At 47.8% G+C, this 21,185-nt stretch overlaps 1 protein-coding gene across 3 annotated transcripts in view; it reads left to right on the forward strand.

Moving 5' to 3' along the window:
- PARN (poly(A)-specific ribonuclease) overlaps window positions 1–13,277 on the forward strand; it is a 185,699-nt gene extending 172,422 nt beyond the window's left edge. For all 3 annotated transcript variants that reach the window (XM_021086564.1, XM_021086561.1, XM_021086563.1), the window contains 2 exons: window positions 726–919; window positions 12,234–13,277. In XM_021086564.1, the coding sequence (XP_020942223.1) occupies window positions 726–919; window positions 12,234–12,286 (247 nt within the window). In that variant the 3' untranslated portion in view covers window positions 12,287–13,277. The remainder of the gene's footprint in view (window positions 1–725; window positions 920–12,233) is intronic.

Below are 21,185 nucleotides of genomic sequence, written 5' to 3' on the forward strand. Positions count from 1 at the left end.
TTCTTCTCTTCTGCTGTGTATGCATTAGGCAGTCATGCGGGGAACAGCGCTCTCCTCTGATTTAATGTAATCCAGGCTATGATTTTGTTATGGTTGCACTCCTATTCTTGTTTTTTTTTTTTGTTTTTTGGGGGTTTTTTTGTTTGTTTGTTTTGTTTTGTTTTTGTCTTTTTAGGGCTGCACCTTCGGCATATGGAAGCTCCCAGGCTAGGGGTCAAACTGGAGCTACAGCTGCCAGCTTACAGCCACAGCAGCGCTGCCAGATCTGTGACCTATGCCACAGCTCATGGCAACACCAGATCCTTAACTCACCAACTGAGGCCAGGGATCGAACCTGCAACCTCATGGATACTAGTCAGTTTTATTACCGCTGAGCCACGACCGGGACTCCTGTTCTACTGTTTTGCTCTACTCTTCCATTGGAGTAGCTCCATCAAAATAGACACCAGGGGTTTTCTTTCATTTTTCTTTCGAATGCCACGAACAGCTTGGAGTTGTTTATATCCGTGCACAAGCATGCTTCTTCTGAATAAGCTTGTCGTGGGTAAGGTCTTAGACTTCAGTTCAAAGTAAGATCTTTAACTTGCATCTCCGGGTGGCAGCTGCCCGTGCTGTTTGACTGCTAGTTAAGTGTTAATGGAATTAAGAGTGTAAAAATATTTTTACAGGCTTGGTCTTCCAATTACTCTCAACACCTTTCATGTTGTTCCACTTTTGCTTTGCAGTCTTACAGCCACCAGCACAGTCAGAAAGAGAAACCTGAGTCCCTGTCAAGCAGAAGCTGACCTGGAGGCCAGAGTATCGGGGGAGCTTTCTGACACTGAGCTTGAGCAGACAGATCCCTGTGCAGAATCCCACTCAGAGGGAAGGAAAAAGGCCAAGAAATTAAAAAGGATGAAGAAGGACCTTTCTCCGACAGGTTTGTATTGGATCTCACTCAGGTTCTAGAGCTGTGTCTTCTTTGATGTTCTAGAAGCTCTCGTTTCGGGGGAGAAATTAGAGCAGGGCTTCAGTTGATGGCAAAGCCCATGTCGTCTTCCACAGGACCAGATGGTTTTTGGATCATTTTAATTTTGTTTGCGGAATCCCTTGGAAGCCCTGGCTCTTGGTGGAGCAAGGCTTGGCGGTGGTCTCCTTGTTAAGGACGGGGAGTCCACTTTGGTCATCATCTCTCTCTCCTCTGTGGTTTAGAGGTTTTAGGGATGTGTTTAAAATCGCCTCGGTAATTTAAATGTGGACATGAATTCGCACCGAGGCCTACTCCTACACACGTTATTTTCAGTAGCAGAGTTTTCACTGTTCCCAGTAAAACCCCAAGGCAGCCTGAATTTCTCTCATGAGCGGAATTATGTAAGGAGCCAAGGAAACGGGGAAGGAACACGTGTTGAGAGCCTACTGTGTGCAAGATGCTGCAGTAGCAGCCTCTCTCTCCTCTCTCTCTCTGTGTCGCGAGAGCCCCGACACAGGGCCTCATCCCTGTTTTGGCGTTGGGGGTATCTGGGCTCAGAGAGGCTGAGAAACGTGCTGGTCCGGGTAGCTAGGAAGAAGCAGAACCAGAAGAGGAGCCGAATTCCACGTCCCCTGCATCACCCAGGGGTGCTCTGGAGGCTCCCTGAGCTCCCTCAGCCCTTGGTGCACAGACCCTCTGCAGGGCAGGAGTGCCAGGTGAGGAGGGGGCTTGTGGGGCCTCCAGTGTCTGTGAAAGGCCCTGCTCAGGACACATGGCCAGAACCTGGTCAGCTAGCATGTCACGGTGACAGTACAGCTGCTGCTGACCTGGCGCCTGCTAAGGGCCCAGCACTGCACTTCATGCTTGACAGAAATGCTTCTGTTTAAATCTCAGAGGTGGGTGTCAAGGACCTTTTGACAATTAAGAAAATTGAGAAAAGATAGTCTCTTCAGGGAGGGCCTGTTGTGGCTCAGTGGGTTAAGACCCCAACACAGGTCTGTTAGGATGCAGGTCAGATCCTGGCCTCACATATGTGGGTTAAGGATCTGGCATTGCCGCAAGCTGTGGTGTAAGCAGCAGACTCGGCTTGGATCCTGGCATTGCTGTGACTGTGGTGTAGATTGGAAGCTGCAGCTCACATTTGACCCCTAGCCTGGGAACCTCCATATGCCGCAGGTGCGGCCCTAAAAAGACAAAAAAAAAAAAAAATAGTCTTTTCTGCCAGAGGTGTTGGGAAAGCTGGACAGCTTGTAAATCAGTGAAGTTCAAACACTGCCTCACACCATACACAAAATTAATCTCAAAGCGGCTTAAAAACTTAAATATAAAACATGACACCATAAAATGAGAACATAGGCAAAACATTCTCTGACATAAATCCTGGCAGTATTTGCTTAGGTCAGACTCCCAAGGCAATAGAAATAGAAGCAAAAATAAACAAATAGGACCTAATCAAACGTACAAGCTTTGGCACAGCAAAGCACAGCCTGTAGACTGAGAGAAAATATTTGCAAATGATGTGACCAAGGGCTTAATTTCCAGAATATACAAATAGCTCAACAACTCAGTAACAAACAAAATCCAGTCAATGGGCAGAAGACCTAAATAGACGTGTTTCCAAAGAAGACATAGAGATGGGCAACAGGTACATGAAAACTTGTTCAATGTTGCTAATTATCCGAGAAATACAAATCAAAACCTCAGAGAGTTACCACCTCACACCCGTCAGAATGGTCATCATTAAAAATTCTATGAATAAGAAACGCTGCAGAGGGTTTGGAGAAAAGGAATCCTTCTACACTATTGATGGGAATGTAAATTAGTACAGCCACTATGGAAAACAGTATGGAGGTTCCTTAAAAAACTGAAAATAAAGCTACCACATGATCCAGCCGTCCTATGCCTGGAAAAAACTTAATTCAAAAATATACATGCAACAAGGACCTACTGTACAGAGCGCTATAGTTAATTTCTTGTAATAAACCGTAATGGAAAAGAATCTGAGAAAGAATATATATATTCAGAGCTCCCATCAGGGCTTAGCGGAAACGAATCTGACTAGTATCCGTGAGGACACAGGTTTGATCCCTGGCCTCACTCAGTGGGTTAAGGATCTGGCGTGGCTGTGGCTGTGGCTGTGGTGTAGGTCGCAGATGTGGCTCAGATCCCATGTTTCTGTGGCTGTGGTGTAGGCCGGCAGCGGCAGCTCCAGTTCAACCCCTAGCCTGGGAACCTCCATATGCCATGGGTGCGGCCCTAAAGAGACAAAAATATATGTATATATACATACATATGTATAAAACCGAATCACTTTGCTGCATACTGGAAATGAAGACAACATTGTAAACCAACTATACTTCCGTAAAAAAGAAAGAAAACAGAAGCCTGAAAGTTTCGTGACTTGCCCAAAGTCATGGAGCTCTCAAGTGGGCCCTGCAGGAAAGCCTTTGCTCCTAAGCGCGTGTCGCGTGTTGTCTCCTTGGATGAGGGGCGCCAATGAGCCAGTTACTCCTCTCCCGTGTCTCACTCCGTGACAGTCGCCCAGGTTAGTGGAACCAACAGTCAAATCAAAGGGTGGAACTGGTGCCCTTGGCCTTGATTCATGCCGAGGCCAAGACTCCATTGTGTTTCAGTTACTTCCTCTTTTTACATGTGGCTCGATCTGCCTGCAGGGCGTTTTCTGAATCTCATTGATATTAATGAAATCAAAGAAGCAGCAAAAATGTCACAGATGCCTTTTGTACCTTATGCTGAAGCTTAACTTAAACTGAAAACTTAGACTCTTGTTTGAAGTCTGAACTGTGTATTTAGCTGTCTCCTTGAATCTGCCTGTCTCCTTTCCTTTCCCTAATTTAAGTGTCGGAGAAGTTTTTAATCTGTAACACACTTAGTTTTCATCTTTGATACCTTGTTACTGCCGCCTCGCGGTACCTGCTCCACAAATGTTAAATATTAAAGGGTAGCCCTCCCCTCATAGCTCACCCCCAGAGTGGCGGGGCGCAGGGCAGCTTTCCCCCCTTGTATAGCTTTCTTCGTGTCTTGTTCTCTCGAATTTTTCCACTTAGCTATTCCCTCTCAGGAACAAGATTGTAATACTTTTAATACTCAAAGGTATTAAAACACCTAGTAATAACAGTAGAAATTGACAGAACACTGTAAATCAACTATAATGGAAAAATTAAAATCTTTAAAAAAAAAAAACCCACCTAATAATAGATTGCCTTAATAGATTAGCTCCTTTTATAACTTTCATCATTTTAAGTGAAAACTTTCTATGAAGCATTTGGGCTTTTGAATTTATCATACCGTCATTAGCAGAGGGTCCCCCCCCCATTGGCTTAAGTAAAGCTGTCACTGCCACAGATTTGAGCTTGGGGTGGGGGGAAGGTGGATTTTTGTACTTCTTTGTCAGTCCTGTTAAAAAGAGAGCACCTTGACAACTTTTCATCGAATGGGGCAACTTGAGAGCATTGTGCTTTCTGCTGAAGCACCATCCATGGAGTAAGACCTTCCCACAGTGCAAGGCTGGACCATTCCTGGATCCTCTTTGGCTGGTTCGTTTTCAGCTTGTGGTCCTAATAGTATCAGCAGGATTGAGATCAAGGCTCCAGGAGCTGAGCCTGGTGAGTGAACCAATTTTGATTGCTCATCTGCTCAAAGGAGGTCCTATAATGAGTGAGAGTACAGAGTTCACACCCAGTGGAGGGTCCGTATTGAACTCCCACAGGTGCAGTGTCCCAGGAGCTGAGACGGCCTGGATGGGTATCTGCAGGTAGAGTGTCTTGTACAGTGTGCTGATGTCTGTCCTGCAGAGGTGGCTTCTAAGGCCTCCAGCCAGTGCTCTCCTGCTGGGGCCAGCGTCTTGATGGTGCTCAGATGATTCAGTAGGATGCATTGGGTACCAGTGCACTGCCAGTAGGGCCATGAGAAACTTAAAAGACAGCATTCCTGGTAGCTCAGCAGGTTAAGGATCTCAGCGTTGTCACTGCTGAGGCTCAAGTCGCAGCTGTGGCACAGGTACAATCTCTGGCCCAGGAACTTCTGCATGCCCAAAAAACAAAGACAAAAAACAAAGCCAGCATTCCACCTGTAGGGGATCTTGTGTTTTCCAAAGGGAAAGTAGGAGAAAGTAGGAGGGTAGAATATGGTGTGCTGCAACAGTACTGTAACAACCGACAAACCCCACACAAAACAGGGCCGGTGTTCTTAGTTTTAATATCAAAGATAGCAAAAAGTTAAGTCCTAGACTCCCTAGACTTAACAGAATGTCTTAAGCTGCAGAAGAAATGACCGTTTATCGGAGTTCCCGTTGTGGCTCAGTGGTTAACAAATCCAACTGGGAACCATGAGGTTTTGGGTTCAATCCCTGGCCTTGCTTGGTGGGTTAAGGATCCAGCGTTGCTGTAGCTCTGGTGTAGACCAGGAGCTACAGCTCCGATTACACCCCTAGCCTGGGAACCTCCATATGCCGAGGGTGCAGCCCTAAAAAGACCAAAGGAAAAAAAAAAAAGAAATTACCGTTTATCAAGTTTCTGTCATATACCAGATGTCATGCTAGCATCATACCTTAAGATCTAGTCATTATAAAAACAGAGGGAGGTGTAGCTCTCATTATTTCTAATTTATAGAGAGGAAACTGAGACTCAAAGACTCACATATGCAAAGTTAAATACAGCTGGTGCTGGGGGCTGCAGGGAGGGCCATCTGATACAGAGCAAATCCATCATGCTGCCTCCAGCATGTGACGTTTTATCCAAGCTTTAGAGGAAGCAAAGGCTTCTTTGCAAAAATGAGTATTTTTGGAGTTCCCGTCATGGCACAGTGGTTCATGAATCCAACTAGGAACCATGAGGTTTTGGGTTTGATCCCTGGCCTTGCTTGGTGGGTTAAGGATCTGGCGTTGCTGTGGCTGTGGTGTAGGCCGGCGGCTACAGCTATGATTAGACCCCTAGCCTGGGAACCTCCCTATGCCATGGGTGCATCCCTAGAAAAAGGCAAAAAGACAAAAAACAAAAAAACAAACAAAAAATAAACCGAGTATTTCTGGCAGTGGTTCTAGATCAGAAACAACTACCAACCTGAACTTTGTTGTGATGAAGTCGTGTGATGAAAATCCACATGCCTGTTCTGTTTTAGAGCTTTTTTATGTCCATATTATGTGCTGAGTTAACATTTTTCTCCTAACTCTTGTTGTTTCTACCCTGTTTTCAGGAAGCAAACATACAATGTCAGTCCCCTCCTTTTACATTGATTACAATCAGCGTAGATTGGCAGCGCCGTCTGCTCTCCTCTGGGGCATTCAGGCTTCATAACAGCCCTGCCCGCCGTGTGTGCTGGAGTAAACTGTCTCTAAGAATGGGCCCCAGTCAGTGTCTCACGGGTGGTATCCACAGTGCCCTTGCCCTTGCTGAGCCAGCGGGTAGCGTTCCAGTGGCCTGGTGCTGAGCAGACTGGCAGGTCTCAGTGTACGGACGGGCCATCTACCAGCCGGGTGTTCCATCAGCGCCCCATTAGACAGCGTTCACAGAGCAGGGCCACGGGCTGTGGGCGCTTCCTGGTGATTTTTTGGTCATGTAACAGCGACATCTCCAAGTCCCTTTCACCCTTACCTTTAGGATGTAAACCTATCAGAGCTTAGCAGGTTTGCCGAGAACCGTGAGTTTTATTGGCTTCTTGACCAATCTGCTGGACCTTTGAAGCTTAAACCCTTAGGGTGACAGTAGGAAGATACAGACTCTGCTCAGAGCAGCGGTCTCCTTGTGCTATTATTACAGGTCTCCTTGTGTCAGAAACACGACCTGCGGTTGGTGCTGTCGGTCACCTGAATGACCAGGCTTGGAAAGTCCACGGGCGTCCCGAGGAGCTTTTTAATTACTCAATTAAAATGTGAATTTCAGGAGGTTCCCATCATGCTCAGCAGTAACGGGCCCGACTAGTATTCATGAGGACACAGGTTGGCTCCCTGGCCTTGCTCAGTGGGTTAAGGATCTGGCATTGCCATGAGCTGTGGTGTGGGTTGCAGATGCAGCTCAGATCCTGAGTCGCTCTGGCTGTGGTGTAGACCGGCAGCTGTAGCTCTGATGGGACCCCTAGCCTGGGAACTTCCATATGCCATGGATGCAGCCCTAAAAAGCAAAAAAATAAACTAAACTGTGGATTTCAGCCTAACTGAGGGTGTGCTGCACTGCCGGTGGGGGGGGGTGTGTGTGCTCCCTGCGTCTGTGTGCCCGCCCTCTTCCTCCAGGCAGCCTTTGGGGGCTTCCCATATGCCATCCAGGGGAGTCCTGCCTTCTTGGTGTGGAAACCATCCCTCTGGAGTATTTCCTGGTTAAAAACGTCTGTATGGCGCCCCAGAGGGTCTTTCTGTGCACAGAATCCCACCCTGTAGTTTCCAGTGTGCTGTGTAGTTTTTCAGCTTCGTGTGAGGGAAGAGCTCTCTTCACTCTCGAAGGGTCTCTCTTTTACCTTTAGAAACAGTCCCCTTTTGTGTTTACCGCTTACTAATTTCTTTTGTTGTTTTTGTTAGGAAAAAAAAAATTAGAAAGCGGTAAACACAAAAGGGGATTGTTTCTAGAGTTAAAAGGGAGAAAATCAGTAAGAAGAAAATTAAACTCTAAGCTACTCGATACCCTGTAACAAGTGTCCATAGCTGGCATTATACTCTCTGTGCCACCTTAATAGCTTGTTTTTGCCCCATTAAAAAAAAAAAAAAAAAAAAGAGTAAGCCTCATGGTCATGTAAATTTTAATTATCAGCACAATAGTTTATATTAAAATTTTGTTGGCTATTTTTAAATAACATTCTTAGTATCTTTTACAGGGTCAGCTTTATTAAAATACAGTTTACATACAGTATATAAGCTGTGGCTTTTGGGTGTACAAGGTGATGAGTTGGGCGAATGTGAAGTCAAATAACCGGCAGGGCTAGAATAGAACAACCATTCCAGAAGCTTCCCTCCTGCCCCTTTGTCCTCAGTCCCTCCGCATCCCTAGATGCCAGCAGCCGTTGCTCTGCTCTCTGTGTCACTATAATTTGTCTTTTTCAAAAGGTCGGTTCAGTGGAATCACACTGATAACCCTTGGAGTTTTTGACTTCGCATAATGCATTTGAGATTTGTCTGTTTTGTTGAACGTATCATTGGTTCATTCCCTCTTTCTGCTGCATAGTGGTCTGTTTCATGGCCATAGCACTGTTTATCCATTTGGCCTGTTGGCTTTTAAGTTATTACCAGTTTTTAGCAACTAAGAACCTAGGGGACAGAAACATTTGTACGCAAGTTTTGGTATGAACCAAGTGTTCATTTCTTTGGGATAAACACCTGAGAGGGGAATTACTGGTAGGTGAATGTGTCACTTTGTAGGAAGCCGGCACACTGTTTTCCAAAGTGGCCACACCACGTTGCGTTCCCACCAGCAGAGCACCGGGGCTCTGTGGCTCTGCGCCTTCACTGGTATTCATGGTGTCCTTTTTACCCATTCTAATGGTGTAACTGCTGTCTCATTATGGCTTTGATTTGACTTTCCCTGATGACTAATGATGTTAAGTATCTTTTTATGTGATTACTTGTCCATTTAAATCTCTTCTTTGATGAAATATATGTTCAAATCTTTTGCCCATTTTTTCACTGGGTTTTTTTTTCTCCTTACTGAGTTTTGAGAGTTCTTCATATATTCAGTATACAAGTCCTTTTGAGTGTTTTACAGATTCTTCCAGACTGCTTTGCTTTTCACCCTCTCTTTTTTTGTGTGTGTGGCTGCAGCATGCAGCAGCTTGATGTGGGATCTCAGTTCCCAAACAGGGCTTGAACCCAGGCCGCAGTGGTGAAAGTGCCAAGTCCTAACCACTAAGCCACCAGGGAACTCCCTCCATTCTCTTAACAGCAGCTTTCAACAGAAGTTTTGTTTTTTGTTGTTGTTGTTGTTGTTTTTTGTCTTTTTGCTACTTCTTGGGCCACTCCCGTGGCATATGGAGGTTCCCAGGCTAGGGGTCTCATCAGAGCTGTAGCCACAGTCCTATGCCAGAGCCACAGCAATGCGGGATCTGAGCCGTGTCTGCAACCTACACCACAGCTCACTGCAACGCCGGATCGTTAACCCACTGAGCAAGGGCAGGGACGGAACCCGCAACCTCATGGTTCCTAGTCGGATTCGTTAACCACTGCGCCACGACGGGAACTCCCATCAACAGAAGTTTTAAGTTTTAATGGAATCCAATTGATCAGTTTTTTTTCTTGGTTATGCTTTTGGTGTCACATCTAAGAAATCTTCGCCTTACTGAAGATTGCAGAGATTTTTCTCCTGTTGTCTTCTAAATTTTTCTAGTTTCAGGTTTTACATTTAGGGGAACAGTCCATTTTGAGTTAATCTTTGTAGATGATGCAAGGTATGGTCCATGATTGCAGGAGGCAAATGTCCCGAAGTATCTGTTTTAAAAGAAAAATTGTTCCTGAATAATTCTTTGCTCTCTAGTAACTAAACGGGGCTGTGAAAATGAGTTCCCTGGAAAACTGACCATAGTTCCTTGTCCATTAGCTTTGAGTCTGAGCCTTCGATAGCCTTCAGCTCTCCCTTTCTGGCAAGTGTTAGAATGAACAGCAGCAGTGACCCCCAGCTCCCCTCGGGTCTGGATCTCCTTTAGGTAGTTTGTAAAGTTTGGGTTCCTCTGTACATACCGTTCTTGCTCAGAGCTGCACATTTTAGGCAGTAAAAAATGAGCATCTCTCTGACTGCAGGCAGCGACCACATTCCGTGTTGGGCCACTGGCCTAATGTGCATTGAAACCCTGCTCTGTGCCAGAAGCTCTGCGGAATCCCAGAAGCCCTGTGTGGCATGAAGTAGCACGAGTCCATCTTATAGACGAGGCAGGAGAGTCTCAGGGTCACACAGTTAGTAAGATGGTCTGGCCAGACTTGTCTCACTCCACAGCGTCTGCTGCTTCCGTTATGTCTCACCAGCTTGTCACAGTGTCACTCTGCGTCTGGCATGCCACCAGATGCACATATCTTCCCACCCAGCCAATGTCAGGTGCTGTTATGACAATGAAGCTGCTTTGGGCCGTTTATCTTTTCTCCTCTCTGCTAGTTTTAATTTACTTCCGTTCCCCACATTGGGCGTTGCGGCTTTCACCTTTAGAATGGCAGGTTGGCTGCTGTAATATTACTTTGATAATGTGAGTTATAAGAACGCCCTCATCGATGTCTATTTTCCTCCCTAGAATTAGGTCTAGTATGATGAGTGTGTGATGGAAAAGGAGAGGGTCAGGCTGGTGGTGTCTTCTCCCGGGCCATCTGCAGTATTTATTTGTTTCGGAAGGGGGTGTTTGTGTTTATGTTTCATTTTGGTTTGACTTTTGGCCATGCCCAGGGCATGCAGAGGATCCTAGGCCAGGGATCGAACCCGCACCACAGAAGCAACCCGAACCACAGCAATGACAATGCCAGGTCCTTAACCCACTGAGCCGCCAGGGAACTCCTCGTTTTGTTTCTTAGTAATCTTTATTCTTTTCCTAAGTGCTGTCATGGGAATCTTTGTCACATGGACCATCTCCTGCCCATCTTCCCGTCTCAGGAGCAAGTACCAAGACGTGCATGTTCAACACAGCCCTGAGACGCAGGGCAGACACTTCACATGAATCCTCTCCTGCTCTTCTCACCCTGTCTCTCTGGATTTTATCTCAGTAAATGAGCAGAAATGGGGATGCTCCTTTTAGCAGAAACTCCCATGTTATTTCATGTGCTTGGACCTAGTCACATGAAGGCATTCCCCTCATTGGCAGTAGCCACTCTCAGCTGAGTTCCTCTCTGTTTTTAAGTTTCTCTGGGCGTTCCCATCATGGCTCGATGGTAACAAATCCCACTAATATCCATGAGGACACAGGTTTGATCCCTGGCCTCACTTATTGGGTTAAGGAATCTGGCATTGCCATGAGTTGTGGTGTAGGTCGCAGATGCGGCTGGGATCCTGCATTGCTGTGGTTGTGGTGTAGACCGGCAGCTGCAGCTCTGATTTGACCCCTAGCCTGGGAACCTCCATATACTGCAGGTGCAGCCCTTAAAAAAAAAAAAAAAAAAAGTTACTCTCCATTTCAAGCGTCATCACAGACCGACGCTGCCCTTTTGACATCTTGGAGTGGTAGCAGCTGGAGCTGGCTTTGCCTACTTCCCTACCAACCCCACCACGGGATTAGATAATACATGCCATGGGTACGGGAGCACGGAGTCGGCCATGTTTTCCGTCATGAACAGGCTCTTTCCTGACTTAATTCCCATCCACTGGCTCTAGACCTCTGTGGTCCAGTGGTGCTGCTGCTGCTGTTACAGAAAAGTAGCACCAATGGAGAAGGGCTTCTCACTTCGGGGCGAGACTGTAACAGAAGAGACCCCTTTAGTCCAAGACCGTAGCCAGTGCTGCTGAAATTGGAAAAAGCTACCAACTGCTGTCTCCCCTTTGGGGAACTCTGAACCCCCACCAGTCGGCTTCCCTGTCAGCCCCTGATCTCTTATCTGGGTGCCGGTCACCCCAGCGCAGAGAAACCCAGTGTCCCGGGACTGTGGCAGGGACCGTGGTGCCAGGGAAGGATCCAGACCCCATGTCCGCCACTCGCTAGACATCTTGTATCTGTAAAATGGGGATGTCGGTACCGCCGACTCGGGGGCTTCAGAAGATGAAATTAGGGGAGTTCCCATTGTGGCTCAGCGGTTAACGAATCCGAGTAGGAACCATGAGGTTGTGGGTTCGATCCCTGGCCTCGCTCAGTGGGTTAAGGATCTGGCGTTGCCGTGAGCTGTGGTGTAGGTCACAGACACGGCTCGGATCCAGCGTTGCTGTGGCTGTGGTGTAGGCCAGTGGCTACAGCTCCCATTAGACTCCTAGCCTGGGAACCTCCATATGCCACGGGAGTGGCCCAAGAAATAGCAAAAAGACAAAAAAAAAAAAAAAAAAAAAAAAAAAAAGAACGAGGTGCCCGGCATGCTGGCTAAGAGTTCGGGGCGTGAGCTCATCCAGGGAGTGTGAGCACCCACATTTTAACTCCTGCAGAGTTAAGATCTGCAGAGGCAGCCAAGCAGGGAGGCCCTTGCTCCATCCTGCCTGTGGCCTCCGTGTGCCAGGCACTGCCCTCCACGGACAAGACCCGTCCGTGGACTTTCTCCAGGCGTGGCCGCACCACCGCCCGGCCCTGGTCGAAGCTGCCTTTGCAATCGGTCACTCTGTTCTCCCCGCGCCCCCCGCCCGGGGATGGGGGGCAGTCCTCCTCTCGTTCATCTTGCTTTGTCCTTTCCCACCAGGAAGCATCACGGACAGCCCGGCCAAGCTCTTTGAAGTCCCTGACACGTGGTAACCAAGACCCAGGAGCGAATCGCTGGTGCTGCGGCCGAGCGAGACGCAGCAGCCGGCACGTCGGAAGCCATACCGCCATACCGTTCGATTTCATCCCATGTGCGGCGGGAGAGGGTCGAAACCCAGGGTGACTCCCGAAAAAGCCCAGTTTTTATTTTCAAGGCTGTGTTTCTCTTCTTCCTCTTTAACCTCAGCTGTCTGCTGGCACTCGGCACGGTTGTCGGCTGTCGTGACTGTGTACGTGATGAACCCGTTCAGTTCCATATTTGTAGCGCGTGCGAAACCCTTCCTGTCATGAATTAGCGTGTTTAAGAATCCACTGGGTGGAGGAGGTCAGCAGAGAGATATGCAGAAAGAGCCGCATTCACAGGTGTCCTGATTATGAATTTGGGGTCCGACCCTTTCCTGCTGTGAGAGGCTCTCATCCACCTTCTCCTGCTCAGGTTGGAGGGCAGCCCCCGCCAGGGGAGAATTTGGTTGTGTCGCCCTGCTTCCCACCACAGCTGCCTGAAAGTCTGAAGCTCTCCAGCTCGTTTCTCCAGTAGGAAAGTGTTTGCCGCTGTCAACATATGCCTTGGCCTTTGGGGCATATTTTTTTCATGTTTTTTCCCCCCAAGATGTGAGTTTCTCGTGGTGGAGTGTACAAGTGACACGTTAATTTCCGTTTTTCCACGTAGCACTGCGTTCATGTGTCGGTGTCATGGCCTGGTGTCCTTCTGTCCGGGTGGCGTGGGGATGAGGTGGCGTGTGTGTCCGTGTGTGTGTGTGTGTGTGTGTGTGTGCGCGCGCATGAGACCATGACACATCTGCACCGTGTAGTACCAGCGCTTTCTCTGTTGACACAGATCACAACAGCGACAGAATCGTGTGGATCTACCTCAGTAGATCTGCTTCATCCAGACCATGGTTAGATATTTAACATTTTTGTATCATGGAAATGAAAATGAAACATGTATTTCCAAAAGATGAAAATTAAAGGAATTTTCTTAGGACTTTGGTTTTTTCCTTTCTCTCATTTATTTAGTGATTGATTGATTTAATTTTTGGCTCCACCTGTGGCATGCAGAAGTTCCCAGGCCAGGGCTCAAACCCACGCTACAGCAGTGACCACACCATATGCTTAACCTGCTAGGCCACCAGGGACTCCCCTCTCTCTTCTAAGTGCATGACATGCTTGAGCTCTCTATAGACATCATTCTCTCTAAAGATCGTCCCTAAAAACCTGTTAAGTCAGTAAGCATTGTGCGTATATGGATTTATTTTTCTTTTTTTTACCCTCTAACCCCTTACGCCTCCCTTGATGAGTTAGATGCCTGGTGCTGGAGCAGAGCCTGTGGTAAATAGTGTAGGAGAGGCTGCATCTTTTTCACGGTGGGAAGGATCTCAGCTCTTCCAGTGGGAATTCAAATGTATAAGACCACCCCGATTCAGAGCCCATTTAGGAGTTCCCATTATGGCTCTGCAATAACAAATCCATGAGGATGCAGGTTCGATCCCTGGCCCTGCTCAGTGGGTTAAGGATCCAGCGTTGCTGTGAGTTGTGGTGTAGGTCACAGACATGGCTCAAATCTGATGTTGCTGTGGCTGTGGCGTACGCCGGTGGCTTTAGCTCTGGATCGACCCCTAGAACTTCCATATGCCGTGGGTGCAGCCCCCAAAAGACAAAAACAAACAAACAAAAGAAAACCCAAAAAGCCCATTAACATTGCCTCTCCCCCTAGTCCCCAAGAGTTTGAGAGCCCCAAAGTTACAAACCCAGACTTGGCAGGACAGATCTCCCACCCCTTCTCAGTGTCCTTGCTCTGCACCCCCAGCTAGACAGTGGGGAGGGAGAGTGAAGAGAGACAAAGGGATTTAAAGGGCTGCTGGACTCTGCTGAATCATCAAAACCTACAGGTAGAGACAGGTAGGACCTGACACGTCTTTTAACAGAATGAACAAGAGGGGAAACCACTGTGAGGCTGTGATGGGCAAACATATAAAAAGTACATCTGGCTTGGTGAGCACACCGGGTGTGGAAATGCAGAGCGGTGGTGGCTCAGCAGCTTCCGTGTGGTGCAGGGCCTCGGAGGGACAGAGATCAGGGCCTTTTGCTCTCAGGAAATGAGATTCTTCATCACCCCCTGAAGCCCAGTTCTCCCTGCTCTAGAAGCTTTACAAACACCCAGGTTGCATCACTGCTGATGCAGAGAGAGGATGAGGGTGGAGCGCTTTCTAGGAAGGGCCAGTGCCCAGAGCCTCATGAAACGTGCCTGCATCCCAGCTCTGGCTGTGTGTTCCTGGGCACATTACTTACCCTCTCTGAGCCTCAGTTCCCTCAGCCATAAAAGTAGGATAATAAAGCTACCTCCTAGGGTGGTTGTGAGGATGAATCGAAATCATGTCAAATGCCCAGCACACACAAGCTCACAGCAAGTCATAGTGCTATTTTGATCTGAAACCCTGGTTGGGGCTGACGTAGGCATGGTTGGGGCGGGGGGTGGGGGGGAGTCTGGCTTAGCTGAACCCTGGTACGTGCCCAGACCCCTATTTTCCCAAGTGTCTCAAATAAAGCAGGTGAACTGGGTTGGCTTTCGCACGCACGCGCACATGCGCGCGCGCGCGCACACACACACACACACACACACACACACACACACACAGTCTTTTCTGGGCATGAAACCCTAGAATGCTGCCTTGGCTTCTTGATATTAAAGCCCAGGGGCAGGTTATAACAATGGGGCTGTGGTTCTGGGGTTTCTTAAGTATTGTAGCCAAACCTGGAGGCGGTCGTGGGAGTGGGGACCTTAGTGTTTTCCTTCGAATCATTTCGTAGTCGTTTGATTTCAAAGCTGGAGTGGAAATTGAGCACTGAGGCTCTGTCCTTTTTTATAGCTTCATATTTGTCTGTTTTTCTCCCCAACATTTTATTATGAAAGTTTTCAAACACGCCAAGGAGTTGAAAGAATGGTCCACTCATTCCTCCTCTCAACACACACACACACACACACACAGATTGTGCTGCTACCATTTTGCTGTATTTGCTTTCTTACGTAACCACTCAGCCGTACCTTGACCCACCCATCAATTCATCTTCATTTTGGATGCATTTCTAAGTAAGTTGCAAACATCAGTCCACTCCCCCCTCCCAAATGCTTCAGTATGCTTGTCATGAGCCAGAGTTTAATATGAGTTTATATTTGGGGGTTAGTGCAGATAAAATTTATAGTGAAATGCTCAAATCTTAAGTGTGCCATCTGATAGGTTTTAACAAATGCAACACAAATGGTCTATCAAGATAGAAAACATCGCCATCACCCCAGAAAATTCCCTTCTGCCTCTTCTCAGTCCCACCCCCAGAGTTTACCACTGGTCTGAATTTTTTTCATCACGGATGAGTCTAACCTTTTCGGAAACTTCATGGAAATAGAATCATGAAGTCATGCTCTTTGGTATGAGGCCTCCTTCACACGGCGTGATGTTTTTGAGACCAGTGCATGTCGCCGTGTGTATCAATAGTTCTTTCCTTTTTATGGGTGAATATGTGGGCACCACAGCCTTCGATCCATTCATAATAGATGGGTGCGTGGGGTGTTTCCAGTCTGAGCCTGTGACAAAGCCGCTGTGAACAACTAGTACAAGTCTTCTCCAAAACAAAAGCTTTCATTTTGGAGGGTAAACGCCAAGGAGTAAATTGCTGGATTGGTGTATGTTTAGTTTTATAAGAAACTTCCAGATCTTTTTCCAAAATTGGACGTTTCATTTAGACTCTCACCAGCCATATGTGAGAGTTCCAGTAGCTCTCATCCTTGGCAGCGTGTGACATTGTTGGTCTTCAGCCCTAGAGTCTATCTTGGGCAGTTTTCATGTGCATTTCCCTGGTGACTAACAATGAGTTACTAACTAGCATTTGTATGTCTGCTCCTCTGTGAAATATCTCTTCAATTCTCTTGCTTGTATTTTGTCAAGCTGTTAAATTTCTCTCTTATTAGGTTGTAGATACTCATCATGCATTCTGGACCTCAGTGCTAGGTGGTAACTCTATAAGAGGAAACACAAAGCTGCCAGACAAGAGGAGCTGGAGAAATTGTTAAATTGTAACGACATAGCTTGTATCTTCCCTGTTTCTTACTCCACCCACTGGAACCTGTGCTAAACTCCACCCACTGGAACCTGTGCTAAACATAGAAACTACCCCTTTCCCTGTATAACTAGCTGCTCCCCAAGCTGGGGGGGAGCATGAGTTCTGTCTGCTCAGTGCTCCCCACCACTCTGCTTGCGGATAAACCTGCTTGAGCTCTCACTGCTCCAATCTCTGTCTCCTTCTTCCCGTTGTGTTTCGAACAATTACTCCCTTGTCAGATGTTTTGCAGATGTTCAGTCCCAGTGTATGCCTTGCTTCTTTCTTTTCTTTCCTTTTTTCCCTCCAGTTTTACTGACTGAGATACAATTGACGTATAACCCTATGTAAGCGTATAGCGGACAACATGCGGACTCGATACACACGAAAAACAATCGCAGCTTCTGCCATCACATCGCACAATCCCCATGTCTTTTTTTTTTTTTTTTTTTTTTCTTTTTTTGGTCTTTTTGCTATTTCTTGGGCCGCTCCCGCGGCATATGGAGGTTCCCAGGCTAGGGGTCGAATCGGAGCTGTAGCCACCGGCCTATGCCCGAGCCACAGCAATGCGGGATCCGAGCCGCGTCTGCAACCTACACCACAGCTCACGGCAACGCCGGATCGTTAACCCACTGAGCAAGGGCAGGGATCGAACCGGCAACCTCATGGTTCCTAGTCGGATTCATTAACCACTGCACCACGACGGGAACTCCGCCCATGTGTTTTTTCTGTGGGGAGAACATTCAGGATCCAGTCTCCCAACAACTTGGTTTTGTTTTGCTTTTTTCTAATTGAATGATAACTAACTTGCATTAGTTTCAGGTATGCAACGTAGTGATTCAGTATTTTTGTACGTTACAAAATGATCACGCTCAATCCAGTTGCCATCTATCACCATACAAAGTCATTACAGCATTATTAACTATGTTCCCCAGGCTGTAATTACACCCCCGTGAGTTTATTTTATCACTATTATTATTATTTTGTCTTTTTAGGGCCACTCCCACAGCATATGGAAGTTCCCAGGCTAAGGATTGAAACAGGGCTGCAGACGCCAGCCTATGCCAGCAATGCAGGGTCTGAGCTGTGTCTGTGACCTACACCACAGCTCACGAGATGCCGGATCCTTAACCCACTGAGCGAGGCCAGGGATCAAACCTGCATCCTCATGGATACTAAGCAGGTTTGTTACTGCTGAGCCATGATGGGAACTCCTATTTATTATTTTTTAAATTTTTTGGGCCACATCCATGGCATACGGAAGTTCCTGGGCCAGGGATTGAACCCAAGCTGCCACAGAGACAACGCCAGGTCCTTAACCTGATGCTCCACACCAGGAACTCCCCCATGACTTTATTTTATAACTGGAAGTTTGTACCTCTTAATCTCCCTCACTTCCTTCAATCATTTCCACCACAATTTGTTTTTTTAAAACAACAGTATCTTTTTCTGGGCAGAAGTTTTTCAATTTTTTAATTTTTTAAATTATTTTATTTTATTTTTTGTCTTTTTAGGGCATATGGAGGTTCCCAGGCTAGGAGTCTAATGGGAGCTGTAGCCACTGGCCTAGGCCACAGCCACAGCCATGCCAGATCCAAACTGTGTCTGCAACCTACACCACAGCTCACGGCAACGCCAGATCCTCAACCTGCCAAGCAAGGCCAGGGATTGAACCCATGTCCTCATGGATGCTAGTCAGGTTCATTAACCGCTGAGCCACCACGGGAACTCCAGTTCTAGTGTTTATGTTCATGTCCCCAATCCACTTGAATGAATTTTTGTATATGGTGTGAGACAGGAGTTGAGATCCCCTAATTCCATGGGAATATCCAGTTATTCCAGCACCATTTATGAAGACCCTTCTAGTTGGATTGCTTTGAGGCCTTGCTCAAAAATCCATTGATCTAATAACAAGCATGGGTCTTGAGTGTGTGTTTTATTTAATTTAATTTATTTATTTTGGCTACACCTGTGGCATGTGGAAGTTCCTGGGCCAGGGATCAAACCTGAGCCACAGCAGCGACCCAAGTGGCAGCAGTGACAATGCCAGGTCCTTAACCTGCTGAGCCACCAGGGAACTCCTTGAGTCTGTGTTTTATAAGTGTGCTGTTATTATTGCTGAGCACCAGCACAGAGAGGGTCTCACTGTTCCTGCGTGTGCAGTTCCCACTTAGGCAATTTTGCAGCCCTTCTCTTGATGGGGAGAAGAAAATGCAGTGACCCTTGGTTACTGCTCAGGCTAGGCCAGGCCACTTTCTCCTGACCTGGGAAACTAGTACATGTTAAAAATAGTGCCATCTTTTTGGAAAGTTTTTTTTTAAAAAATCTCATGACTTAAGTTTCATAACTTCAATTGAGATCTTTTTTCCCCCAAATGATTCATGGAGTAAATTTCTGTGTCCAGCTTTGTTGAGGAGGGGCAATAGAATACCCAAAAGCTAGTTCGTATTTCTCTGGAGTGAGCCATGCTCTCTTCCAAGTTGCCTGGTCCCTGCTGAAAGCGGTTCAGTTTGTCTCAGCCACTTACCCATTTCTGCCCCAGCCTCCTGCTTTTTCCAGTCATCTTATGAACCTGAACTTGAGAAAGTGCTTGGAGTGACTGGGCCTGCTGACAACATCCACCAGCTGGGACAGGCTCTTAAAATTTATTTTTCTTTTCTTTTTTTTCTTTTCGCTGAACTTGTGGCATTTGGAAGTTCCCGAGCCAGGGATCGAACCCAAGCCATGGTAGCAACCCAGTCCATAGCAGTGACCATGCTGGATCTTTAACCCCTAGGCCACCAGGGAACTCCGAAATGTTTTAGCTAAGAGAACCCCATCAAAAAAGAAAGGACAACCAAAAAAGCCTCCCTATCTTTTCTTTCCTTTTTTTTTTTTTTTTTTTTTTTTTTTGGTGTTTGGGGGTGGACTTTGTGTTCCCTAGGAAAAGAGACTGAATCCTCATGCCTGTTTTTCTTAAGTGACAAGATAGGGAGATACTAAGCCAGAAAGCTTGAAGGCAAAGCATCTTGCCCAGTGTGCAAATTGTGGGCTTGTGCTGAGTCCTGGAGGGGAGGAAGCCTTAGGCAGCCACGCCCAATTCGAGTGACTTGTGCATGGGAAGTCTTGTTGCATTTCTGAGACCAGCCCGAGAACGAGGTACCTGCCCTCTGACATTTGTCTCCGCCAGCAGGAGAATGGAAGGGGGCCAGCCCTCCTCCATCCAGTGGCCCTCGCTGGTGCTCCAAGCCCAGACAGTGGAATCTTCATTACTGGCAACGGCCAGACCACCAGAAGCATTTATCTGACAGTGGTTGCCCACCACATGCCAGCTGGTGGCTGAGGAAAGTCAGCTCTCTCTGCTCATGTCCCCTCTGTGCACCGCGGTCCGGTCGGTCCAGGCTCTTCGTACCCATACCCAGAATCTGGGAATTCAGAGTCGTTGATTTTATTCAGAAGGATCAGAACAACTCATCTAAGAAGTTGTCCTCCATTTGTTGAACGGGGTAAAAATTAAATAGCATCTCAGCATGCCGTGCCTACAAGGGACCTTGGCAAATGATCGTGACTCAGAAGCTCAGGCTTTTGCCCACTTTGAGACACTGGATCTGGGGGCGGGGAGGGCATGGAGTGTCCTTTGGGTGTTTGGGTTGTTCTCACAAAGCCCCAGAATTCTCCATTGTCCAGGTGACTTCATCATCCTCCGGGTGCGCGTGAATCACCGGGCACTTGGCGTCCTGATGGATGGCCTGATAGGAACACCCCACCTCTGAGTTCCGAGCCTCAGAGCCCTCATTGTCTCCCTTTTTCCATCCTCTCATACCCGCTCAGGCTCTTGAAGAGTTTCCATGAATAACAGGCGTGGAGGAAACCACACATTAGAGGCTGCGAGCTCGGGTGCCCGGTCTGCCTCTGGGATCGCGCTCCGCTCACCAGCTGTGTGAGCCCGCGGATGCTGGCCGAGTTCCCGGGGAGTCGGTCCAGACCCCCGCCGGCTCCTGCCAGGTCACTGCGAGCTGCCTAGAGATGACAGGGAGCGGGCGCTCACAAAGGGCCATTGCCCCCCTCCTGCCCCATTCACTGCTATTGTCTGCCTTGATTAGGACAGAGTCTTGAAGACACATAGCCCCTGCTCTCTAGAACTTTCCACTTGTAAACTTCCAGTATTCAACGCTTGGGTTTTGAAAGTAAACTCTCCTCTCTACAGCACTGTGTTTTTTCTATAATTGATAAAGGGAAATGTAGGTTGGAGCCGACTCTATTCTGTGCATTTCACGACTTTTCAAAGGGTAGGTACTCTTAGCTCCCCTTGAAGGTAAAACAGGTTCGGGGGGTTCAGTCAAGTGCTCTGGACATCAAGGTCAGTGGCAGAGCTGGAATTCAAGCCCCAGAACGCCCAGCTACAAGGTGAATGTGCCTAACTAAGCAGGACCTGATGCCGCTGGGTGTCCACCTGCAGGGGGAGGGGAGATGCAGAGATGCAGCCTCAGAAGTGCTGAGGGGCCCTGGTGGCCAGAGTACCTTGGCACACCTGAGGCTCACCTCACACGCCCTGCACACAGGAGTCAGTGCTCTGGGTTGGGGCTGGATGCCCCCCTCCCCGCCCTGCACCCAGTCACAGCGCTCTGAGCAGAGATCTACACAGACCTGCACCCCACCCCCCCACCCCACCCCATCACCCCCTGCCCCAAGGTCATGGCAATCATAAAGCTTCGTCCCTGTTTCAGCCATTTCTTAAGGGACAGCTTCCCAGAAAGAGGGGAGGGGGACAGCAACAGGGAGCAGAAGTGTCCGCAGGGCTCTGGATGTATGGCCAGACTGC

The sequence above is a fragment of the Sus scrofa genome, chromosome 3 (genome assembly GCF_000003025.6).
Source record: "Sus scrofa isolate TJ Tabasco breed Duroc chromosome 3, Sscrofa11.1, whole genome shotgun sequence".
NCBI lineage: Eukaryota > Metazoa > Chordata > Mammalia > Artiodactyla > Suidae > Sus > Sus scrofa.